At 37.7% G+C, this 19,727-nt stretch overlaps 1 protein-coding gene across 18 annotated transcripts in view; it reads right to left on the reverse strand.

Moving 5' to 3' along the window:
• The window catches only part of Celf2 (CUGBP Elav-like family member 2), a 799,248-nt gene that overhangs the window by 307,330 nt on the left and 472,191 nt on the right, over positions 1–19,727 (reverse strand). For 4 of the 18 annotated variants that reach the window (XM_063260456.1, XM_063260453.1, XM_063260454.1 and 1 more), the window contains exon 1: positions 16,317–16,476. The exons of 5 other annotated variants lie outside the window; for them this stretch is intronic. In XM_063260456.1, the coding sequence (XP_063116526.1) occupies positions 16,317–16,423 (107 nt within the window). In that variant the 5' untranslated portion in view covers positions 16,424–16,476. Of the gene's footprint in view, positions 1–3,739; positions 3,897–3,966; positions 4,195–8,630; positions 9,063–16,316; positions 16,477–19,727 lie in introns of those variants that run through there. 9 more of the 18 variants (XM_063260458.1, XM_063260459.1, XM_063260450.1 and 6 more) reach the window with 8 other exon arrangements.

The following is a 19,727-nucleotide window of genomic DNA, read 5'->3' on the forward strand; positions in this document are numbered from 1 at the left end:
TTTTTATGAGAAATGAATAAAACTCCTAAGAAACAAAAGCACAAGGGAAAGATAAAAAGAAATGAAAAATTGGGGGATTTATGTAAAAAGGAGGAGATTACAGTCTTTAGAGGTCAAATATAGTGTTGGTGTAGATATTAGGGGGAAAAGAAAAACATTCTGGCGTTGAAAACATTCTAAATGATCCCATGAAATCTTAATTACTAGGTTCATGCCTGAAAACCCTATCTTCTTTTTATTTTGTCTTTCAAGGTAGTACTTGTTTCCCCACTCCACTGCATCTCATCAACAGATGCCAAAGTAATCCCAATCCAGCACATTACAATTAAATAGCAAGACTTAACAACTAAAATAATACCTTTGCCCAGATCAAAGATAACATTCATGTTCTAAAAAGCCAATGTGGGATAAATTTTTGGTCTCAGAAAGCACCAAATACTACAATGTGTACTGTTACATGTACTAATAATTCTTTTAAAATAAGTACTGATAACTGAAATCTCACCTGAAAGAAATTTTAAAATTTCCTTAAGGAACCATATACATAGTATTTATTTTTGTTTTATTCATTTTAATTTCTTTTTATGGCCATCATGAAACTAGCCATAAATGTCAGTTATCTGGATATATTATTTGTAATTTAATTTTCCAAGCTGAATGGGGGGGGTCTACTGCTGTCAATCTTCATATAGCTGGCATGTTGTACACCAAAAATAACTGAATTTGAATATAATTAGAGAGCATAAAATGATACATCTTATACATCAATCCTAAATAGGTGATAATATTTCTTTAACATTCAGTTATTCTCATTGTGGGGCAATTTGGTTTTTTGATTTCATAAAAATCTGTTGTATACTTTTTAATTTTGCTCTCCTTTGACATATAAATATACATTTACATACTCCACAAATATACTATGGGAAAAATACAGCTTTGCCACTTACCCCCTATGTTTTATGTGCAAGCTCTTCATGCAGCATCTGAAAAATGGGAGTAATACCCTATACATCAACCATGGATATTACTGCCTAAATAACATCCTGGTACATGGCAGGTATTTAAAAAGGATTCATATATTATCATTTTCATGGGAAGTGTTTTTTTATTGGATTATTCACATTGCCCCTCTGACAGTTTGTTAATCTATAAAGAGTTCTGATAAAAAAAATTTTCTAAAGTTCCTTTCAGCTTTAACAATGATGTCACTGGGTCCATTTTTCAGTTTATTTATATGTTGATAAACATTTTTCCAGTTATTCACCATTTTAAATATTTATATTCAGTACTTATTTTAAAGACAATCTAAACTAATATTTTTGAGATGCATTTCTTCACTTTTCTACCTGCATTTTATTTCTAGGACATTTCTTAGTTGTTTAAAATCTTAAAAATATTCAGAAACTCTGTATATAAGATCAGTTAAAAAAATGCAAACTGAACATCTCAATCTACAATCTACATTCAACTGTCTCCACTTAAAATAGAATTAAAGAGGGGGAAAAAAGTTCCCATTGAGACTATGCCTATTGTAAGTGATATTTGGAAACGTCCATTTCCAATTACAGTTTTGGTACTGAATGTTAACCCCCGCCCCTAACTGACACATATGTTATAGCAATTCTTTCCCACTACAGAGCTTTGGATGATCTGGGCTCTTTAAACACCGGATGGCTCATGGGGACATCAAGCATAATAATTCATCTCAAAAGCTATTTGTTCATCTGCCTTGAGGACTCAAACATATTACATCTTGCAAACTTATCTAATATATTCTTGTGGGAAAATGTCATTGGAAATATGTTCCACTGCTTTAGAAAATCAACACTAGAAAAGCCCCTATGCTTTATTTAAGTTCCTTTTAGGAATAGGCCAACATCCAGCAGACTATAGTTTAGTTCAAACAGCAATATACCATACATGACAACTAGTCCCCAAAACAATAAATCTACAGATATCTTCTCAACTGCATGAGTATGGCAATAAAATACACTGCCTAGGTGGGTTGCAAGTATTTTCAAGTTATGTTTCTTTTCACATATATTTCTATCTAATATAATCGCTAATAAGAACTAATTACAGGCTATTCTGGAAATGTTCTAGGGTTATAGAGACACACAACAGTTATCTTGGAAACAAATAATAAAGTTATTTACACAGCGTCTCCCTTTGTTTTTTAGTTCAATTAAGCAATAGTGAGCAAGCACTGCAAACAATCTGGGTTTGATTTCAAAGGCTATCATTTGAAAACGAACATTTGGAAGAGAAGTAAGGTAGAAGTCATACTAGGATTTATATAGGAAACTCCATGACTAAGATACAAAGGCTCTATTCAGGGCAAGGAGTTTGAACAAACCACATTCATCTAACAAATGAAAAAGACAAATCAAATTTTCATAATTCATAATTTAATTGACAGGAGATTGCATCTTTCAGAGGCCATTAATGCCTTAAATTCACAGAATGCTCATTAGTTAGATATATGAAGGTCACTTACGTAGCAGGTGACCATAAATTCAAAATCACCATCAATTCACTTTGACTCAGCTCTGACACTATAACATATAGAGAAGGAAACATAAAACCTCAAACTAGCTCATGTGCAAACATGTATTATAGTTTCCTCACAGGGATATACTGTAAGGGGAGGATGAAATAGAGATCTCTTAAATATCATGGGAATATTACTCATCAAGATTGATTTCTCAAAGAAAAGTGCCAAAAGGAAACATAGTATTTTAATTTATGCTATCTGATTATCTCAGTTGTAACACTGAACCCAATTGTGGTATTTAAGCAAGTGAGCAGCCTTTATATGAACTGAAAGGACAATTCACTTTTAACAGATTCTATCATTCCTCTCACCCACTTTTTTTCTTACGGGTTTGAATAATTGGTCACAGCGGTGTTTCTCAAGAATCTCGACTCATAAACACTTAACACACTAGAAAAGAATCTAGCATCACAGGGGAAAATTATTTGCCAGGGAAATGGATCATAAAGCTCAGAATGGCCCAAACACTTCCAAGAGTGCCATAAGGTACCAGGAAGCATATGGATGTTATATCTTTCAGGGGGTAGAATAGATAAAAATGTTTTTCGTGTGCTCTTAGGACAGCAGTCCTTTTTTTTCTCACTAGTTTAATTGTAGCCTAGATCCACTATCAAATTTCTCACCTGATCAGAGAGAATTTTATACATTCCATGGCTTGAAAGGACCCATCTTTCTGTTTCACTTCTCTAGATTTTCTTTACATAACATGCCTGAAACACATGTAGATCCTATTGAGTGGACAGTCCCCGAGCTAATAAGAAAAACTTCCTTATTAAGACTAAAGAACCAAATAAAAATTAGACATACTTTTCATTCCTTAGGAATCCTAGCTCTCTACTTGTTCCAGTAACCTCTCTACCCTAGTTTGACGACATGTAAAACAACCAGAATAGCATTAATTATTAAATTACAGACTGTGTATCAGACAAACTATCGTGATTACATAAAAATTACCTCTAATTTCTGCAAGAGTACACCTGGCTAGTTTAATGCTTTATAATTATCTCTTTTTTCCAGTCCGCCCCTCCCTCCCTCTTCTCCTCTGCTCCCACCTCAAGAAAGGAATTTTTGCGAATGTCAAATCAGACGAGTAATTTAGAACCAGGCTCCATCAGCCTCGCGCTTCAAACCGCACGAGCGTGCCCGGTGGCACGCGCCCACCCCGCCCCGGACCCGGGTCCTCACCGACCCGCGCCGTCTCGCCCTGGCTCCGCTAGCTCGTCCCGCCGGCGGTCCGTCCGGTCCAGCTCCGGTCCAGGTCCCGCGCCCCGCGCCTCAGCGCAGCGCGATGGCACACACACGGTCCGTCCCGCCCGCGCCCGGCGGCGCCGGCCTCCGAGAGCCGACCCCTCGCGGCTGACGCGCGCCGCCCGTCCCGCCTCGCGCCCGCGGCGACTCCCGGCCCCACTCACATTCTGTCAGGAACGAGCAGGCGGCCCTCCACCATCATGTCCGGGAGGAAATCCAGCTTGAAGGCAGAAGTCATGTTCCCGGGCGCTCGCGGCGGCGGGGGACGGCTCTGCGCGCGTCCGAGCGGCGGCGGGCGGCGGGCGGCGCGAGACTGGCAGGGACAGGTGCGCGCGGCCTCCCCCGGCGGCCGCCGCGCCGGCTCTTGTCACATTCTCTCCCGCGCGCGCTCCGCCAATCCCCTCGGAAGGCCCGCGCCGCGGCGGCCGGCTGCCGAGCGCCAGGTGCGGCGGGCGGGGCGGAGCTCCCCGGGCGCCCGCCGCGCCTCCGCTTAACCCCTGCGGGCCCGCGCGCCCCGGAGCCGCCCGGCCGGGAGCGCGGTCTCCCGGCGCGGCCAGACCTCCTCAGTCCGCGAGCGTGCGAGGCGCGGGTCCCCGCCCAGGCCCCCGGGGCTCTCCGCAGCCACCCCCACGGCACCTGGGCCAGGCCGCCACGGCCGCTGCTACTGGGGTGTGGGGCCGCTCTGCAGCCAGAGCCTAACTCTGCTCAGGTCCGGGACGGCGCTCGCGGGCGACCATGGCCACCAGAGTCTGTTCCAGCGCCCCTCAGCGCGGTAGACGCGCTTCCCAGTGACAAACTAACGGTCATTGAAACACTAGCCTTCGATGTTTGAGCAAAGTAAGTATCAGATAAATGGTTCGAATGTCATTGAAGAACTTATGGCAGTGCTTTAAGGAGAAAGATGGAACAGTCTTCGCACAGCTCTGCTTGCCTTGTGTATCAATTTAAATGCTAAAAGTAAAAGGGATTGAAAATAAGAAAAAGTAATTAAGCACTTCTTTTGAAAAATGATAAATTGTGAACTTGTCTTTTCCTGCTATTTAACACGTTGATTAAAAACCAACACAAAAGTTCAGGTGTGTACTTGTAATGGCCACGACGCTGAGGTACCGATTTCACATCTGACTGAATTGCTAATAGAAACTGAAAAAAGTGGCAAAACTCTTACGAATGAACCAGAAGCAGGTAGTTTTTCCAAATGATTTTCAGAAGTCTCTGAAAGATAAGTCGTTCATAAGATGACATTCTAATTTAGCGTACTACTTACTGTCTTGGTATTTGAACTAAACTTTTCTTCACTGTATGGTTCACATTCTAAATCAATATAAATTACATACCAGAGGTTTCTAGTTTGCCTTTTATAATAATCATCACGTTGTTTTATAATCACAGATCTTAAATTTAAGTGCAATGTATATACACATTTAAGTATGTGTATACATACCATTCATATAGATTTTACTTTTTTGTTTGAAAAATGTGATCTCTATTGTGTTATTCTTCTAAACAAAAACAACATTGTGCTAAGGAGGTGGATTTTTCCTCACAAATCAAAGCATTCCTGGGTCATAGAGTGTTAAACAACTAAGTCAAGAGTAGTTAAATATAACAGCCATAATATGGAGAAGACTTTTAATTTTTCACCAATTTTTGTTACAATGAGATCTTTAGGAATTATGAAAGAAAATATTTACATAGCAACTTCAAATCCACCTATCAATTTTCCATCTTAACATGGGGCATTGAACATTATAGAGTCACAGGTCTGTGGTATTCAATTAAGTACACACATAATTGACTTCTTTAAACATATACAGTATCTTGTGGTGTACAATTAACTACACACATAATTTCCTTTTAAACAATATACAGTATCTGGCTTTTGATCTTCTAATTGCAAAGTAGTTAAAATACAGAGCTAGACTAATCTTCATTTTTAAGCACTGCCTTTCCTGAGGAGCCAGGTCTAGGTTCATGAATAATTGAGGAAAACTTGCAATAAAATGAATTCTTACATACATACAAAAATGTTCATGATTTCTTCATAATACTAAAGTATGTTTACCCTTTACCCTTAGCTATTGCCAGTTGCCATTACAATTGTAATATTTGGGATGGTCTTTTAATTACCTTAGTGAAATAATTAGCTGGATAAATGAAGACAAACTGCTGGGTTTTGGGTTTCCATATGTCATTTACATAAATCCCCAATGTATACAATGAGCTGACTATATAACAAATTTAAGATAGAATAAACAGAACTAGCCCCCAAGATGGAAGCAAAACACAACCATGTCAATCAAAGAGAAGTATTTTCAAATCACTGATGGAATCAAGAGCTCTCTCTCTCTCTCTCTGTCTCCATATATATATATATATATATTCTATAAAGTAGAAAATGCCTCATCAACATGTATACTTGTAAAATATTTAGTTTCTCTTTAATTGCATGTGAATTAGTTAGAAGAAGCTGTAGGAAAACCCTCTTACTGACTTAAGCCTTCTCAGCAGTTTGTTAAATTCTAGCCTCAAATCCCTTGAGGCAATAGTGGATTCAAAGCAGCTTTTAATCATACTATAAGGAGGGTGAAGTGGTATGTAAGTAGGTCATAGAAACAGAATTACAAGTGCATAGGTTATTGCCATATTTAGTAACTACAGTGTGACATAGTTTTCAAAGCACATTTGCTTCTTCTATTTAAAGCTAAAAGAAAAACCAGGGTCAAATATAAAAGAAAATTCATTCCACATGACATACAGTAACATGAACTAAGGAAAGCTTATGGGGTGTAGCTGAATATAAATACCGTGGCTGTCAAATATATAAATAATGTAGTGACTGTATACATACTTGATGTAGGTACCAAAGGGAAATAAAATGCTGTCTCATACAGCCATAGGTTATTCATGATGGCCTTTCAATTGTACCTCTCATTTCTAACATCTATCCAGTTTCTATGATCGCACTACACACTAGCACTAGGCATTTTTAAAAATAAAAAATCCAATCCAGAGATAAGTAAAAACAAAAACATCTAAACGAACAGCACCTGATAAAAAGCTTAAATTTCTCATTTGATTGCTTTGGCAGAAGAGAAAAAACAAACCCTAAAAACAACTCAGTAGGGTCTCTTTTTTAATTTTTATGCAGTAACGAGCCATCAGGTATCATGTTTTGGCAGTTGGAGTTATCTGGCAGACAGCTCCACTGGGCTGCAGTTGAGTACTTGGGTTCAGTGGAGCTGTTTTATAGCCAAGGATGTTATCAACAGCAGTAAAAAGGAACGAAACCATCAGTGGGCCCTTCTCGTGGACATGAACTGGTTGATGACACCACCTTGTGCTGACATCACTGGGGACCAGGCTGTGGGGAACAATGACGCTTCCTCCACTGTAGAAAAACCTTAAGCTCTTCTCTAGTCCCATCCCCCTACCTCCCCTAATTGTCTCCTTTTTTTAATCAACTTGCTATTCATTTCCCAAACAAAAGGCAATTCAAGAATTGGAAGCACTTCAAGGGAAAGTTTCTGAATGACCTCATTTTATATGAGGCCTTCCAAGGCAAGGCAGTGTGCTGTGCTGTCTCAGCTCCTCACTTCCCTCACTTCCCTCCTCAACCCTCATCTCATACTGAGTTTTGTCCAGTGGCTATTGTTTAAGCTTTGAATTATCACTAGCATTAAAAAAAAAAAAAAACACTCAAAGAAACAGAGTGCTAATAAATGCATTTGTACACAGAGTACACGATGCTTGATTTGGAAGAATCCTTTTCCTGTCACCCAGTCAATCAGTGAGCCAGAATTCAGTCCATTGACTAGAGATCTTTCAACATTTTTGCACAAAGTTTATATTATAATTGAGACACTGGGGCCTGGTATGTCATGTTATTGTTTATAATGAAGCAAATTCATTTTCTCCAACAGATAACCTTGTGTATTTTAGGGCTAACTTTCATTTCTCCTGTAATTTCTCACATAGCAGTCTTTTTTAAACAGTAGCATTAGCAAGGCAGCCACAGAACAAAATGCAAAAGCACTGTTCAGCTGACTCAAAAGGCCACCTTTACTTCCCTCTCCTGGCTACTCTTTACCTACCAGAATCCAAAACATCTTTTGCCTATCACATTTTCAAATTCAAATTTTATTAACATAGCTGTTTCAGTTAAAAAAAACAAAACAAAACAAACCCCCCAAAACAAAACAACAACAACAACCAAAAAACAAGCCAAATGTGCTCAGAGCCATTTGGAGCACGAAATACAGACCGTATAATGGGAATTCCCATCATTTCCAGGCAATAAATTTGAAATCCACATGAATTTTAAGTACCTGAGAGAATATCTGACTTTGTGGCCATGTGTTTGTTCTTGGCTTATTCCAGTTTCATTAGCAACTTGAAAAAAATAAACAATGGTTTGTTTTTCCTTTTAACTTGCTCAAAATAAAAACCAAACAAGTTCTTAAGTGACACATTGTAAATACATCTTTTCTTAGTTCCATAAAAGTATGGCTTAAAGTAAATACAGGTTTAAAACTTATTTTCTCCTCATTTGGAAGCTTTTATATCAAACTGATATAAGTAAAATTAAATGCCTATATGGGTGAAACAGTTATTAAACTCTGACTTTACATTTTTAAGGGACTATTAAGGAGTCACTCTCAATAACAGCTTCTACTCACTTTCTGCAATCTTGTGTTTATCTGAGATTTGATCTTAGAGTTTTTTATAGAGTTTTAATAGAGAAACAAAAAGGCCAAAAAACCCAGCATGGTGATTTATCTTCCTTCAGAAGAGGCCCTCCAATTGAGGATGGTTTTTTAATACATACCTTCGCACAGGAAAATGTGATGCTCCTCTAGAGCTGTCTGGAGCCTCCATTCCCAGGGGAGGAAATGTTAAGCCTGTGGATCCCTCAGATCCACAGCCCAACCACCTCATTACTTCCCTCCCAAACTTGCCCTTTGCTTTCTCTCCTTTCTCCATTACACCACTACTGTTGCAGCCTTTTCTCTCTCTGTCTCTCGAAGTCCCTGTTTCTGTCTGTCTGTCTCTCTTGCTCATTTTTTGCTACTCTTTCAAATGGACGCCAGACAATATCTGGGCACCCCTCTAGAGCTATGTGTCTGAGGAAGTGGGTGCCCACCAAAGTGCAGGGAGGAGCTGTAGGTTTCTTATCTGCACAAGAAATCGAGTTTCACTGGCCTTGACGAGGCTGAGTTCTGAACTAGGAACAGCTGTCTCTGCCATCAGCAGTTGGATTCCTCTCCAGACATTACGGGGTGGGGGTGGGGGATGGAAGATTGGGAACCATGAAGGGAGTAAATAGGATGTGAAAATTGGGAAGAAGTATGGGGAAATGATGGGGAGAACAAAAAGGCTTCCCTGTCTAGCACAGTGATTTGCACATGGAAGGCCCTCAGGGGGAAAAATAAAAGCCTTTGAAGGAATGTTTCAGAGCCCTCTTGAAGATGCCGAGATTTGTCAAACTATACCAGGTGCCCTTATCTGGTGCCAGTGTGGCGGCAGGGACAAAATTTATACTTATCAGAATGAAGTTTCTAATTCCCTCCACAGTCAACCCTTCACCACCCACACACACACCAAATGTTTTCCCTGATCAGCCAGAAGTTCTTATCTTACTGTCATGTGTTGTTAAATTTAAAAAAGGAGAAATCACCACTTGACAAAGTACAACAGCTGAGCAGCAACAGCTGGGAGCACACAGTTGCGGGTATAACATTAGGCCCCAGAGAAAGTAGCAACAGGTGTGTGTGTGAAAGAAGGAGAAGCAGACGTGGTGAGTTTTACCATGGCTCTGAGTAAAACAAATCTGGCAAGAATCAAATTCTCCATTTAATAGGGAATCGGCTCCATTTGCCGGAATGCCTCTCCTTTTTCTGAGCAAATACACCCTGAAGAAGAGCAAGGATTATGAGAGCAAAAGCTTAGATTTCTGCAAAATAAAGCACATGAACCTACTTTACCCATAAATAAGTGCTTCCCAGCAAGAGATTTTGGCTTCTAAGATCAGAAGACATCTGATCTGGTGCATGCAGATCAGACTCTTTAGGATATGTGCTACTTCAAACTCAGAGAAAGATTGACATTTAAGAACCAAACCTGTTGGAGTCTGCATTCTGTTCTGTCAGAGTTCGTGGATATTGGAAACAAGTCTTCACATTTTCTGATTCATCAACTAGACCTTTGTCTTATGTGTGCTATTACTTCCTTAATAGTGATGAATGGCTGACAAATCAAAACTTCTCATGATCCCCAGATAAGAAGTACAATGCGTTAACCTAATTATTACAGTAGCATTTATATAATCAAGCTATTACAGTGACATGTAGATTGAAAATACATCAAGGTTTTGAGCAAGGGAATTTTTTTCCTTATTATAGGACCTTTTCCTTATTATATGGACCATTTTCAGCCTATAAAAATGGTTTTTGAAACCTCAAATGACTTTTAAAGCTTGTTTTCAATGCTAATTTTCACTAAATCCAAATTTTCTTCCCTTGCTCTTAAAAGAACTAAAAAAAACTATGGACAAGTAGTATAGCTGTCTCGCCAAGCTGAGTGGAATGGGTTCTAGCTTGTCTTCTTCCATGACTGAGTGTAAAACTTGGTTACCTAAGTGCTCAGTCTCTCAATTTTCTACTAATGTGAGAGGTGTATTTGCCCTATTTCATAACACTATGGCAAGGTTATAGAGGAGAAGAGCTGTGAATTATTCTGAAAATGAGAAAGAAAAGTGATAAGGTGAAATATTTTGTTTGGTTTGCTTTTAAAAACAAAGATAAATACATGATGTACTAAGGACACTTTCCTTCATTCCCTCACTCCTCTGTGCCCTGCCATCTTTCAAGAGCTGGTTCACTTTTCTTCTTTCTGCATTTTACTATTGATCTTTTTTTAATCCCTTAGAGGATGCTGATCTGCTTATGGTCAAGAGTATATCTTTTATTGAACATTATATACATGCAAATATATGTATGTGCTCCTTGATTGGTTAGGATGGTGGTATGACATTTTTTGGCAACTCATATATGTAAAAATTCATGTCTTGCTTTTCTTAGTGTTTTAAAATCCTACATTATTCCTTTCAACTTCTGCTTCCATTTTATAGATCAAAGCTTGAGAGAAGTGAGGCTGGAAATGCATGAATTCTAAAGTGAACAAGATAGGGTACAGAAAAGAGTTATTATGATTTAGAAATAAAATTGCTGTTTCCTACTGTAAACAGTGACCAGTAGTTTGATCTCAGATCCTAAGTGATGGTTCCTTACTGAATTGTACAGTTTCCTTTCTGATAAAATAAGGAGACACATCCAAATCTAAATTTACAGTGACATGCTTCACTAGAGGAAGACATGGTTTTAAAATAGCAAACATTCTCTGGTTCTAATTCCCCCTGACCAGGAAAGGAATTTGAGCCTTAAGCTATAAGATCCTCCCACTATGTCCTGTGTGTGTATGGCCCTATAATTTTACCTCTCCTGGTCTCTGTTTGTTCATCTGTACAATAAGAATACAACTAACACTGATTTTTGGATATCTGTGAGAATTAAATTATAAAAGTAAATGCTCAGTGTGGTCTAGATACAGTGTGGAATGTTAATGAATTCTAGTTTTATTCCTTCTTTTTGTCCTCATATTGTCCTTATATTCCTTTGTTGGAACCAAGAACTGGCAGATGAGAATGAAGAGAGAAAGGCAATTTTCATCCTATTATCCTTATAGCATTAAGGCTTTCAGTGATGCTCACATCTGCAGCACAGTCACAGGGAGGAAGAAAGTTACAATTTATAGAGAGCAGACATGGAACATTTTGTGGTCTGGATAAGGGTTCTGTTCCTTATCAACTTAGTTTTCAAAGAGATCAAAATGAATCCTGATCACTGCCACCAAGAAGGCACACCACCACCACCTATGCAGGAAGTTTTCATTTGCAGAGGATTCTCAAAGTGTCTTTGGATGAGGAGATAAGCCAAACACTGCATGAAAAAGAGAGGCGAAGTCTTGGACCAACACATGCAAAGAGCAATGCCTGATGAACAGCACAAAGCTTGTGACCCTTCTTGGGACTAAGGACAGCTTTTCAGGAAAGGTGAAAAGCCCTCATGGATTTCTGTATGGAGACACCTGCTAGAACCCACCACTGCTGTGCAGAAGTTTTAACAGAGCTGCTACTGATTAGAGCTGCAAGCTTTCTCAAAAAAGTGATGAAGCCATGAGTATCCAAGGTGCATCGCCATTATACAGTTTCTTCTTTACCATGACAACAAACTTTATTGAACTAAGTAATTGTATGGAGAAATTCTAGATTTTTTTTTTTAATTCCTGAGAGCATGCTGGCAGTCCTGCTTCATAAGCTCAAGTGATTCATCATGATTCTAGCAGCCAATCATGGATAGGTCAACCTGCTGTGGGCTGAGGTAGCAGGAGCTCAAGTTGCCCTTGTAATACATGTCACTCTGAGCTGGTGTCACCTTCTCTCCACAGATGCCAGTTCCTGTTAGCTTAGATTATCCTGACATACAAGAGAATGTGCCAGGATCGGTCACACAGTTGGAAGAAAGTGAAGAAAAGATATGCACACCTGTATGTGATAATTCCTAATGACTTTCCATGAAGCAGAAGGGTATCTTTAGACACAAAGTGCACCTCATTTCAAATCTGGGTTAACACAATTTCTGAGTTGAGAGGAGGTTCAACACACGCACACATGCAAATGCATCAACTTCCATCTTGGCACCACTGACACAGGTTAGTGCCATGTGATGAAAGGTACACCAAGTCTTGGACACTTCATTTTATTCTGAATGGATTACAGTGTAAAGTTTCACATATGCTCTCCTTTCTCTGACAGTCTCTTCCTAATGTCAGCTAAGTAAAAGAATTAACCTACTCCAAGCCATCTTTCCTACAGAATAAAAGTCATTGTTACTTAAATAAGTAAAATATAAACAACAACAAAAGACCCCTCCCTAATCCAATCACAATTACAGAAGCAATCCATAGTTTTAAGAATTACCAAAATGTAGAAAAAAATTCAGTGAAAGCTGATGGAGGTGATCCAAGAAGGCATTATTGCCACTGAACTGACTTGTCCTCATTGTTCAAAGAAGTATAGATAAATGCTACAAAGCAGAAGATGCCACAGAAAAAGCTGCACTCTGTTAATACTACACACAGGTCTCTAAACAACTAGATTGGATATTTTTAATTTTCTCACAACCACAGTTATATAAAATCAAAAATTTTTAAAAATCTACAAATTCTAATAGCTCAATACTAAGTGATCATTCCTGCTTTCCTTTTGCATTTACCTTTCTTACCATCAACCTGGGTGTTTCCAGGGCTGTGAGCAATGAACTTTCCATCAGCCACATTTTCACCTAATTAACCCCCTGATTACAATAATTAGTATTGATTCACTCTTTGAATGACTTGCTAGGTATCCAAGCACAATCTGTACTTGCTACAAAGTTCTAGGTATGAATATTAATCAAATGCTCTCCTTTGTTTTTCAGCCCCCAAAGGATATTTTGCAATTGGATCCATTCATATTCTGAAAAAGAAAAATTGTCTTTCATTTTAACAAATAAAAGAGCTTTAATACACCAAGGCTATAGATCTCAGTCTGCAGTCTGCTGAATACATCTATATGAATATTCCTGCGGCTTATGTGTAAAGGGGCTTAGGGTGCAATCATTACTCTCTGTTGAAAGAAACCATTTGCCCAGTTTGAATCTTTTACTTTTCCTTTTCTGAAGGTCTGGGCTTAGCATTAAATTTTACATTTCTACATTTGTTTAGGTCCCTATCCTGGGAAATTATTACACACAGAGGCTTATAACAGGAGACAGACTATGTTACCTTGTTGCTATTGTAGAAATAGGTGCAGACAAGTTTGCCAACTACTGGCAATCTCATAGCTTCCCCATCGGCTAAAGAATAAAGGCATCTGTATGCTGGAAGCTGGAATGGGAGAGGGGGTGTCTCTAGATTCTGGAGGTTAGTAATAGATCAAGCAATTGGAGAGACAAACTGAGAATAGATTGTTTCTAGACCTATGACCATACAGAAATTAAAGTGGATAGGTAACAGTTAAATAACTGGTAATTTAATAAAAAAAAAAAAAAAAAAAAAACTTCGACATGGAGCTTTCCAAGTGATTTTTTATTTAAATGAGCTTATGACAACTAGCTAACAATCTCAGAAGACTACTTTACTCCCAGATCACAGAAAAAAAAAAAAAACTTGTAATCTTTGTTTTAGATTAAAAATACACCATAAAAGCAGGCTCTGGTTACGCTGGTAACAGTTGGCTAACTTCTGATATAAAGCTTCATTCACCCATTACCTTTTATGAGCTCATCCTTAAAGCAAATATCGGTATACTCAATGGAGGGAGGAGTTCAGATCCCATTACAAGAGAATATAACAGGTATACACGTAATATCTACTCAATTCACAATGGGTGACTTTAAAAATAGTATTAAAATTTTATTACACTGCATATATATGATTTGGGTGTATCTAGGTTGTGAAGATATCAATAGAAAATTCCTACTTGAGAAGACAATTTTATTTAGTCAGTAACATTTATTTAGATAATTCAGCATTGAATAGTTAATTATATTTCAACTTGTTTAAAAAATTGGACATGTCCACATCTGGTTCTTTACTCAGAACATCAAAAATTTGAACCAACTTGTAACAGAAAATACTTGAAGATAATTTTTTTAAAAATTTCCCCTTTAAATCAGTTTCCTTTCTGTTCTTTAAAATCAGATCCTTAATCTTTCTCCATGAATTTACTAGTATATTTTGATATATCACAGTAGCATAAATAGCTAATTAAATAAAACACCTAAACATTAGCTAAATAGTATTCTTCACAGAAATCAACATTAGTAATGTGATTTTCTTGTGACTTGGTCATTTTTTACACTTTTCAGGACAGTTCTTTTTTATCTAAAGTGAGAATAAAAGCAGTTTCAATATTTGAGAAGTTTGAAATAGATTTTTCCATGTTCTCTTTTCACAGTTTCTCTTGTCACCTTAGAAGTCAATGCTTATCATATAAAATGAAACATACTTAAAGACATGAGAAATATTTATCCTGCATCCAAATGTATTTTTTAAGGACATAAGCATAAATCAAAAATCAGTATGTTTCTCAGAGACCTTTAACTTAACAACTCAATAGGCTATACATAATAGTTTGTGACCAAAATTGTAGGGCAAAAGTTCTTACTTGTCCTTGAATTTTTAGACTATTTACTTACAAAGATGCCAAAAGGGAAATTTGAGCCTAGAAATTATAATTTAAGCATTAAATTATTCCTTTTTATCTTCCCTGCTTTCATAAATCCACCAAAAGAACAAATTTTAAAACCTTGAGCATTAAATACTGTAGAAGCAGATCTGATCAGAAGGAATTTGCCAGAATGCTAATAATATTACAAGTATTTGCAATCAATAAGTTTTCTTCCTGTAGTTAATAGAGAGGTAAGCAATAAATCTCTAACTTAATCCAACCAACATAACTGCAAAATGCAAAAAGCTCTATGAAAGGTACATAGTCAATTTTTTAAAGCATAAAACCACAAACAAGCAGTTCTAAAAGCTCTTCATCCTGATAGTCTATACAAACAAGATTATAAGAGATAAAAAGGGTGTTGAGGAAAAAAAAAAAAGCCCCAGACATGCATTAAGCTAGTTTGACAGCTCCATTGTTCAACCAGTCGCATTGTCAGACCCAAAGATGTATTCAGTACTACAATGTCTGCTAGCAAATAAACAAAAGGCTACATTTTTCAAAGCAGGATGCCAATTCTATCATAATTTTCTCTCTGCTTCCCAAAAGGTCAGTGGTGCCTCCTTCTTGGTATGTGATAGGACCCTAACACCATTGCAGAAAACAAATATTTGCTTTCCATATATGGGGGCCCAGGACGCCATGCATGAACAGAGGTCTCCAAACAGGTACACATTTTGGCAAACAGGATAAAGTGATCCAAACCTGGTAACACAGCAGGACTGTTTAGGTAGGCTAAGTCCAGATTAGAGCGGTATTTGGAACGCAAGTCTAATATGGAGTCTCCTCAGCTCCTTTTTCGGTGATTATTCCATGCAGAGTGCATAATAATGAAAGAGGCTTAGACATTGCAAAGGAAAAGACAAACCAAGAGCCAGATTCAGAAACCTTAAAATGATCCACTGGCCATTCACAAATAGCAGGGAACAAATACATGATCTGCTTTTAAAAGGCAACTGGTACGAATACAACTCGCTCACAGTGGTCCTTCTTTCTCTTGCTTGCTTGCTCTTTCTCCCAATCTTTTGGTCTCAATTTCCTTTCCCTCTCTCTCTTTAGATTCTTTTTTCCCCCTTTCCCTTCTAAGATAAGGAAGCTACTTGATTCAGAGCATGATTATTGTCTCAGCCAGCCCTAGGAACTATAAAAGCATACATTAAAAACAAAGAACATACAACAACATACCTTAAAAGCAGCTCCTCATTTCTCATAGTAACAGCGGATTTGGGACAGCGCATGCTTTCTACACTGATAGTCTCAACAAAAGCCAGTTCAGAAGTGCGCTCAAACATCAATGCCACAGTCGCTGTTCACTAATGCGCTCTCTCTCTCTCTCTCTCTCTCTCTCTCTCTCTCTCTCTCTCTCTGTTGCTTTTTCTCTCTCTCTGCTCTGTTCCTTAGTCTAATGCTGAATAGTAGAGCAAAGGGGCTCCTGCAGATTCACTAAGTAGAAATAATCCTCTCTGACAAGTTATGTTATCTAGGCATATTTTTACACTAATACACTCTGTTGCCTATAGGGGTCTTGTTTGCATTCACTCAAGCCTGGCTGGTGTTAGTTCTCCTAATTACAATATTTAAAATATTAGAAAAAAAAACAAGCAACTCAATTACCTTTTTCTTATACATTTAATAATAGCAACACCAGTCTCACAGTTTCTTTTTGCTATCAACTATCGGCAAGCATCTCTGGCAACTAAGGAAGGATTAGGATAGGTCAGTGTGCTGAAAAGGATTTTTGCCTCTCTTTTCTGGGACACTGCATTCACAGTTGGACTCATCTGTTCCTTTCCTCTTCTCCTCAGGAAGAGTGACAAGGTCAAGACCCTTAGCCCCACCCTGAATGAGAGATGTAGAGGACAGAGATCGAGGAACTTAGAAATGCTTTAACTCTGTGCACACCAGGGTTCTCATAAATCAGAACATTTCCCCCAAAACAGAGCATCTGAAAAAGCAGGCAGTACAAAGATTATTTAGTCATCCTGAATTCCTAATAAACCCGGGGGTAGCACCCTTCAAATATAAATGACTTGGTCTTTTTTAAAATAATAAAATCTGCTTCCCTCCTTTTTGATACTTGCTGGACTTTGCATATACCAGTTATTCAGGGAAAATATACATTGTATTTTTGTTTCTTGAAATTAAAAGAATTCCAGGCATATTAGTCAAGTGAAATATCAAGTTAAACAAACAAAATAGGCAGGATGAGATGATATGGAGTGAGCAATCAGTTGTTGCAAAGTATAAGCCAAGGTAGACTCCAGGAAGTGTATACTGACCAGAAGTCAAGAACACTCAGCTTGGATGTAACAACCTAGAACACCTGAAACAGACCTGGGTCTCTGAATACTGGTCTCATTGATGTTCTGCATCAGTATAACAGTGGCCTCTCAGTAATAATCTGAAGTTAAAGCATTAGTGGGAATGATAAGAGGAGATAATAAAGATGGACTCTGTTTGCCACACATTTGAGGATCTAGAGCACACCCTAATATCTAGCTAGATTTCTGATCTCTAAACTTGGTCTTGGTCCTCAGCTAGGGAATGTTCTTGGGGTGGTGAGATGGAGATTCTTGAATCTCTGCCGCTTAGAGTAGTACTTGGACTGAAGGGAAGAAAGCAAAGGCTAGCTATCGTTACCTTTATAGCTAGATAGCAAAAGAAGACACAATGAATCACTTGACAAATGTCAAATCATGAAAACAAGAGTCTTGTCCTTGAAACCTTCCATTTTTATATATTCTTGCTGCATAAAACACATGAAAATATAAAAACAAATGATTTTGAAAGAGAATATCGTATAAAATCTGAGATATTCCTTTACATAAGAAAAACACCATGTAAATGAGCTTGAAACCAGAGAGACCTTAGGAAGCTAGACTGTGACCCGCTTCCTCTCCTGGCTTGTGTTGAGTACTGGGGCACAAGATTCTTAATCCCTCTGTGGCTTTCCTTACCCCACAGTTAAATGGAGGTGATGAATCCTAATTTGTGAAGATCTTGTAATGAAACTGGGTATGTTTGGTCAGGGTAAATATTAATAAAAAGTGGTATGATTGCATGAATATTTGGCATGGGTTTTGTCCACTAAAATACATTTCAGACATAAACTTCTAGCCTGCATACCTCCATACAATTTCTAATGGGGATTAAACTATGAGGCAAGCATTGGCACACAACAGTAGTGCATTCACTTGTGCATAAATAGAATCTTTGGGAATATGATATATAAAGGTGAGTGGACAGAAAGAAGTCATGCTTTTGGTATATTTACATATTATATACATTTTCAACTTTGAATGCACATTGAATAAATAATTGTACTTTTTGATACACTCAATAGACTACCTTTGCCTTAATTAGAATTATGGGAAAAGGGTCATTTTATTTTCAAAATGTCTTAATGTCATTTCCTTTATAGCCATATGGAAAATTTTAAATTCCAAATCAGATACTGCTCAGCAACAGATTTCAATGCAGAAATATACTTTTCAGGCTACTGTGTTTTACATTTTCATAGTTAGCAGTTTGTTTAGTCCCCACAACACTATAGAGGAGGCAAAGTTGGTATTATTGCCCCGTCAGTTGAAAAAGGTCAAGTGCAGAAAGTTGGGGTGACTTAATGACCGAGCTTGAAAAGTCAGCCTACTGACCCAGTTATCCAGCACCCTACAAATACAGCAGCTTAAAGACACACCAGACAAGACATGGCCTTTAAAAAGAAATGTTTAGTGGAATAAACCTGATGCTTGTTTAGTGGAATGAACCTGGTGTGTTTAGTGGATGAACCTGGTATTTTCTAATATGAAAGTAATGTCTACCACCATATCACCCTGAATGCACCCCGTCTCGTTTAATATGACAGTATTAACCTGAGAAGATAATAAGTTAATGAAAAACTAGTTGAAAGGTTAGGTCTTGACTAATATATCTTTATATAAATTCCTCTCTAACTGTGTTCTAAATGAAACTTGAGAGTAGACAAAGTACTTTTAGGGGCAAATTATTAATAACAGCAACAGTTAATTTTTAATTGTCTTGATTATTACTAAATTAGATTGATAGAGGGTATTTTTCAAAAAAGTATATCAGCAATTAACAAAGAACAACAACAAATACTTAGATTGTTTCAATATCTTCTATATCCCAAAAGATGTTTTTAACTGTATAAATTAAATTTTTAGATAATAACTTGAACTTGTTAAAACAGAAATTAGAGAAATGCTGCTATCTAGGAATAATGGGGCGTAGCTAAGAATCAAACCAGTGCATCAAACCAGTTTCTTGACCTTTCTAGCTCTGAACTGCCTAAACATTCTTAAAAAATTATTTCACTTAGGTGTATTCTTTGCTGTTACAATTTTCAAAATCAAAAGCTAAAATTTCAAATGTGACATTAATGACTCTGACTTTTTTTTGTCTTTGCATTTTGACATTTATACTGCAAAAAGTAATAGAAAATACTATTTCAATAGAAATGTATAATGTAAGCAGACCTAGGTATGCAGGGTTTCTGTGGAACAAAGTCCTTCTTTGTTGGGTGGGGCACTACAAAAATCTCCCTTGCTTCTCAGGTCCATTTACTAAAAGAATAAT

Source organism: Cavia porcellus, unplaced genomic scaffold (genome assembly GCF_034190915.1).
Source record: "Cavia porcellus strain 051 isolate PalLab524CR breed Dunkin Hartley unplaced genomic scaffold, mCavPor4.1 scaffold_13, whole genome shotgun sequence".
Lineage (NCBI taxonomy): Eukaryota > Metazoa > Chordata > Mammalia > Rodentia > Caviidae > Cavia > Cavia porcellus.